Here is a 6,758-nt window from a genome sequence, read left to right as displayed (position 1 = left end):
AGTCGACCATCTAATCCTAAAATATAGCAAGCTTTTCAAATTTTTTGTTTATGAAAAATCATCCTGAATATACAATTTCATAAAAGTCCCTGTATTCTTTTAAGGGAATTTAATTCTTATTTTACCAAGTGCTAAGGATTCAGTGATATGCTAGCCAAAGAACTTTGCAACCTAGAGTCTACATTCTCATGGAATTTATGGCACACATTTCATAACTTTTGTATGTTCGTCATTCTTGTGTAGTAAAGAAGAGCATAAAAATATTACGTGGCTAAAAGTATCAGGAGCAACCACCCCAGGTAAACACACTTCAAGTACCAGCAGGGCTGGCCCACATTCCTCTGAACACCCCCCTGCTTCCCTTGACTGATGTTCCTGTGGAGAGCTGTGCAGACTCTGGGCTCTGACTGCACCCCTGGGAGAGTCCCAGCACGCAGGAATATAAGGGCTCTCACCTCAAAGAGCGGCAAGTCGTGGGATAAAAACTTCGGCAGATTGACATCAATAATAGATCTAAGTAGCAGAATCTCTTCGTTTTCATTTGGGTACTTCAGCTAAAAGAAAATACAGGAATGAGAATTTCTGTCACGGACACCTTTTCGTGTCTATCTGTATGCAAATGCACCATGAGTGGGAACGATCTGAACAAAATCCTGCTCGTGTTTTCATTACAGAAACAGCTGTTTAAACTCATTGGCCCTCCTGTTGCACGAAGGGAGCCAGCACTGATGGCGTTCCCCATGGCTATGGTGAAGGATTGGTGACCAGGAATGCAATACCTTGAGAACCTCCTTATTGGTCACCGCCTCCTTATTGGTACAACTTGCTTGTTCAAGACCCCCAGTGGGCTGGTTTTGTGAAAATCAGAAGGAGGAATGTCGTGAGTGGGGTGGCTGAGGTGAGCGTCCTGGGGCCTGCTGGGTACCTACCGGCTGCCTGTTATCAAACTCTGTAGTGGAGGTGGCGAGGGTACGACCCTGTCAGCTAAAGAGTCCATGAGAAACTGTAAACTCTGAATGTCTGTGCGTACCCAATATTGACTGAAACTCGGTTGGAACTCCAGACTTGCTCCTCATGCCTACATTATGATTCACATAATTAGTGCCCCCCCCCAAATGTAGCCTGAGAATTATTTCTCTGAAACCCAATACTTACTTAACATCTAATTCAGAAGTTCCCCTGTGTTTTTTGTTTCCTAGAATATTCTCTTGTTTTTCACAAAAATTTCTACCAAAAAGGGAGACACACACAGAGACGGGTAGGGGGAGAACACAAGCCTTTTCTTTATCAAGTGGGTGACCTTAAGTGCCTGACTGGCTGTCAATCCCAGCCTCTGGGCCTCCAGAACTCCCAGAGGTCAAAGTTAGCCTTGCTCATCCGGACTTTGTTGGTGAGCAATGAGAGAGATAGTGAATTCTGAAGTGTCAGAATCCATTTTTATTTATTCGAGAGGCTATTGTTTTGAAGCAAATGCTTAAATTGTCTCTTGGTAGAACAGAAAGAAACTTGAAAATATTCAAGCCAAACCACCCTGCAATTCTAAATGAGCTTGTAACAAAGAGTGATAGAATTCATTTTCGGGATTCATTTGCAGCCCAACTTTTATAGCTCAATTGCAGTCAAGATTCCGGCACGGACCTGCACTAGGACAATGCATTATCTCTTCCATTATCTGGCTACAAAGTAATCCTGACAAGCCAGGGCAGTACAAATTGTTGCTTCCAGGCACTTGTGTTTATTGCAACAAACAATAACTTGAAGTTATGTTAGGCAATATGAAATATTATATCGCCACTGTCTATCAGAGGTCTTGATAGCATTGAGAGAGGATAAAAATGCAAGCCATTGTTTCCAATCATGTGGGATGTATTTTAAAATTTGTATCTTCCATAAATTGTGCACATAAACATTTTGTAAACTCCAAGGTCACATTTTTGGGATTTGTTTTGAACAATAACTTATCTTGGCTTCATAAAGAACTAATATGTAGCTCTATTTCAGGGTTCTACTTTTAGAGAGAAGTCAGCCACGTCCTGAATTATCTGCTGTTTTCATGTATTTATGCACAATTTTAAAATGCAAACATTTTATCACTATTACTATTATATATAATACAGTTATATAGAGAGAGCTATATAGAGAACTATTGTAAATAGTTCACAGGTGATCACAATTGGCAATTACATAAGCAACGATGCTTAGGGTTTTACATATAGTTATTAATTTATGCACTATTCCCCACATGTTACATGAATAGAAAACCTTCAAAACATTTCTTGATCGCAAGTGACTATTGTTTGGCTATTACTAACTCCATATATTTGAGCTCAAGCACTAAGAATTACCTGTGTGCAGTTTCATAAAACATTATAAAATTTCATTTTCAATGTTATTTACTTACATTTTTTTTCCCCAGCTAATTGTGACTCCAACCTAGAACTCTAGTGAAGACGCTCAGTTCTAAAATTTATGGCTAGGAATGTAACGAGTCAGGGTTCTTGGTTCTACCTTCAGGTTGCCAGCAGCGGTGAGCACGGACTTCACGGCTCGCATCCCATAATCGTAGTGGTGTTGAGACGACAATTGCTCTGAGCACAAGCGGTATGTAGCCACAATTTTGATAGACAATGGCCGAGCGGTGACAAAGCCACAGGAGTACAGGACGATCTCAGCAATCATGGCATAGTCAGGGACCATCATTGCCACTGTCCGAAAGAGAGCCTAGGGCACATAAGAGAGACCTTTCAGAGGGCGTAAAAAAAAGCAATCCTGCTCTTGTTTAATAAAGTGCTATGGTTCTTAACTGCTTTTCTACAGTAATTTCATACTTGTTAATAATGTTTGTTATTTAAAATACATTAACCACCGTATTCAGGTCATATAGATGAAGTAATTAAATCTGGTGTCCCATTAAGACATATGTAATACACATGCCACTACCTTTGGATAACCTGCACTTTCTGACTGTCCAGAATCAGTTTTTCTGCGATCTTCATGGAGAGCAGCATTTTATGGGAAGGAGAATATCAGCCCGCTAGGATGCGAGCAGACCAGGTCTCTCCCTGAGGCTGAGACAGAGCTCAGCTTCTGGAGCCTGGCTTCCCGAGGACTCTCGAGGGCTCCAGCCACCTCACAGGCCAGAGGTGTTCGGCTGCCCCAGACACGAGACTGTGTTAAGGAAAGGAGGTGTTCTGAGACAGCCAGAGCCTTGACTCTGAGTGCTGAGCCTGTGCAAACCTGACCAGTCCTTCTGCAAATGCTGAACACGCAGCGCAGAGAACACCGCAAAGTCCTGGATGATGATGGGAAAGATCAATAATTCTGCAAGTTATAAAGGCCATTTACACTCGTAATTTTAAATACTATTCAACAACTAAATGCCATGTGATGGTAAGAAAATATAAACAGATTTTAGGGAATAAATGTGAAATTTACGTTTAGAACACTAGTGCACTAATATTAGCCCATCAGGGCTCACTTTAATAAATTTTACTTAAAGCGTTACTTTCTTGCAAACATATACAGTGTAAAAAAAACTGTAGCTGAGCAATAACTTTGACTCTAGACCACTATATACCAATAGAAAAAATTACTGAAGAACTTTGTTATTCCTATGGCAACCCTTCCAAGCGGTGGGCTCTCAATTACTTTTTTGAATTAATGAGGCAAAGAACTTGCTCACACACCAGTGCTAATCTGTCTGCAACACACAGTCGCCATCGATGTGAGTACGATCCTCTGTTTATTTCAGCAGAAATACTTGATGGAGCTGAGGCCCTGCAAGGCCTACTCTATTTCTAGAAGGCGCTGTAAGGGAAAGTACAGGCCTTGAGTATGCTCCAAGTGCCTGCATATCCACGCAACAAAAATAAAAACAAACCTACCCTCACGCGATATGTTGTTTTCTTTTGTTTGTTTGTTTGTTTACCATTTCTAAGAACCTGGAAAGACAAATCACAGACATGCTGTCCTTGAATGAGCTTGCTGTTGGTTGAGTGTACTGAGGTGTTTTCCTCAGACGCTGCAAGGGAAGCTCATACTACACCCTCTCTGGAAAGCTGTGTACGTGGGACATACATGCCAAGCTACTGGCTTTCTCATGCCAGCAGATCTAGAATAGGCCCGTTTAAAAACTATTCTGAAGCGATCTTGAGAAACGGTTCTTTAGAGTACTTCTAAACTAAAATAAAGCACCTTTGAAGTGGAGAAGTGTTCAAGAAATTACAGGTTTATCCAGACATTTAACAAGAGAGCTAAAATGGGATTCTTTCCACACAAAATAATGCTTATCAGTTATCAAAATATGTAAGCTACCGTGTATGCCAATTTACAAAGGAGGCATCCATAGACATTGAACCTTCTTATTTCTAGTAGATCGTAAAGTGTTTGGGGGATAAGGAGGTGGGGATGTGTGGAAATATTCCCTTCGATAGGAGCCGCTGTTACTAAGACCCGCAACTCTCCACACCATCCCCAAGTTCAACGAGCAGTTGGGAGGCATTCCTGAATTTGGAGAGATAGAGACTGGTGCCTGACTCATGTTTGAGAGAACAAAAGTGGCCTGTGGCCATAGGCTCGATGCCCAGAGTTTCCAGAGACAGAGCAGCGCACAACGCACACTGTAAAACAAAGAAGCCGATAGCCCCGCTGCTGCACGCAGACTGAGTTCATCAACTGTGAAGTCTATGCTGGCCACCAGCAGCCCAGGAGGAAGAGAGACCCAGGAGAGGCATCTCCAAGGGACTAACAGAGATGGGTTTGTGAGGGTTCCGGACACAGCCCGTACCATCTCTGAACTCTGTGTATGATAAGCAGTCCCCTGTTAGCTCAACCTGTCACAGACAACGAAGCTAAGGAGAACACTCCAGAGAGGCAGCGGTGTGCAGAAAGACACAGGGCATTCGGAGGCTAATGAGATCCCTGTGATAAACAGGGAAATGACAGTAAATTTGCTTTATTTTGTAGACAAAAAAGAGCTCAGCATTCTTAAAGATTTATTTTTTCGTTTTAATTACATGGATGTGTGTGCCTGTGTCTGAGTCTGTGCATATGTGTTTGTATGGAGCCTCTGACTGGCCCCCACACTGCCCCCCATGTCTGTCTCTCTGCCAACCCTGCCCACGCAGAGAACAAAGGACAAGCACTCAAGACAAGTTCCACATTCTCGGTGATTACTGAAACTTCCTCTCCTGTTGCTGCCAGCAGCCCTAGTCCCTGCCTAAGCATTCAGCTGTTGACCACACTTGGGCACAAACCCAGTTGGTGGTGGCCACGTCATCACCCCTCACCTACAACCTATAAAACTTTCCTGCCCTGGCTTGGGTGCATGACCTCTCTGGCCTAATTCTCTGAAACCAGTGAATCTGTCTGGGAGTTGTTTTGCTCAACATACCTATTATTATACTTTTTCAGTTTGACTTGATTTGGCTTACTGTGTCCTCAGAGAAACTTATTATGGGGGAAGGAGGCAGAAAACCTATTAGTAAGTGCATGTCCCTCCTGAGCCCAGAGGAAAACACTGGGCCTCTTGGAGCTATAGTACACTGCCTATGAGCCACCCAGTGAGAGTCCTGGGAAACAGACTCCGGCCCTCTGCAAGAACAGGATGTGCTCTTAACTCCCGAGCCACCTCTCCAGCTCCCCAGTAGCGTTTTGATCTGGAATTAGATGAGGGATTTTTTTTTGAGAGAAGACGTTGGTCGTACTGCACTGGTAGTATCCGGGTCAGAAGGCACTGGTGCCAAAGGAGCTGCCGTGATAGCACACCCAAAAGAGAAGAGGCTGGGAAGGCTGGGAAGAGGGCGTGCCAACGGGACAGCACAAAGTCCACAGAAATCGCGAGGTCAGTCACAGAAGAGGGTTGATGAAGAGGCAGAGGGTTCAAGGGTGGTAGTGAGGACTGGCAAAGATGCTTTCTGGAACCCAGCACTTCTTACCTCCCTCCTTGCCTCCTTCCCTTTCTTCTTTTCCTTTTAAGGAATTCAAAGCTCATTTCAGACTTGTTAGGAAATCCTTTTGTTTCTTCAGAGACAAGGTCTCAGGTAGTAGCCAAAATGGCCTTGAATTCTTGATCCTCCTTCCTCAGCCTCCCAAAAGCTGGATTACAGGCTTGGGCCACCACACCCAGCTAGGAATTTTCGTGTGTTTGCAAACAGGTCTCTATAGCAACGCCAGCCACAAAGGCAGCACAGAGGGAGGAACAGTAGCAGCCACCAAGTCAGGGAGCTGCCAGGGACTTAGCTTAGCGCAACACCCCAGATACCTCAGGGCAAGTATCTGCCTATAACTTCAACACACGCCATGAGGCGGCCTACACCAGTCATTGGGACATCCAGCCAACCAAGTGTGCCAGCCTCTTAGGACCAGTTACTCACAGAATTTTGCCTTCCTGTTTTTAAGACTATTTGTGCATTCAGGTTGGTCCCACTGAATAAAAGAACACCCACCAGGGGCTGTGGAACAGAGCTGGGGAGAGAGCTTTCGAGAACAAAAGTTCAAAGAGAAGTCATGGAGCCCTGTGTAGATACAGGACTCACCACTCCCCTCCTTTAAAATGGGAATGTTTACTTATTGGGAAGGTACTCGCGCTATAACCTGCCTGTGGAGGTCAGAGTTCAGCTTGGGGGAGTCGGTTCTATCTCTCTCTTCTCCTAGAAGGTCCGAATCTCGGGTTCTTGGCTTGGGACAGGCACCTTTACCCACTGAACAGTCTCTCCAGCCCTCCATTCTCATTTTGAAATCACTCTCTCCTTCACTAA

The 6,758-nt window shown here is 44.1% G+C and overlaps 1 protein-coding gene across 1 annotated transcript in view; it reads right to left on the bottom strand.

The window, feature by feature from the left end:
• The window catches only part of Dnah7 (dynein axonemal heavy chain 7), a 195,148-nt gene that overhangs the window by 106,242 nt on the left and 82,148 nt on the right, over positions 1-6,758 (bottom strand). The window contains exons 28-29 of the mRNA XM_013353465.2: positions 2,509-2,721; positions 456-554 (exon numbers count right to left, since the gene is read on the bottom strand). Coding sequence (XP_013208919.1) covers positions 456-554; positions 2,509-2,721 — 312 coding nt within the window. The remainder of the gene's footprint in view (positions 1-455; positions 555-2,508; positions 2,722-6,758) is intronic.

Source organism: Microtus ochrogaster, unplaced genomic scaffold (genome assembly GCF_000317375.1).
Source record: "Microtus ochrogaster isolate Prairie Vole_2 unplaced genomic scaffold, MicOch1.0 UNK8, whole genome shotgun sequence".
Lineage (NCBI taxonomy): Eukaryota > Metazoa > Chordata > Mammalia > Rodentia > Cricetidae > Microtus > Microtus ochrogaster.
This window is presented reverse-complemented; position numbering and strand designations above follow the sequence as displayed.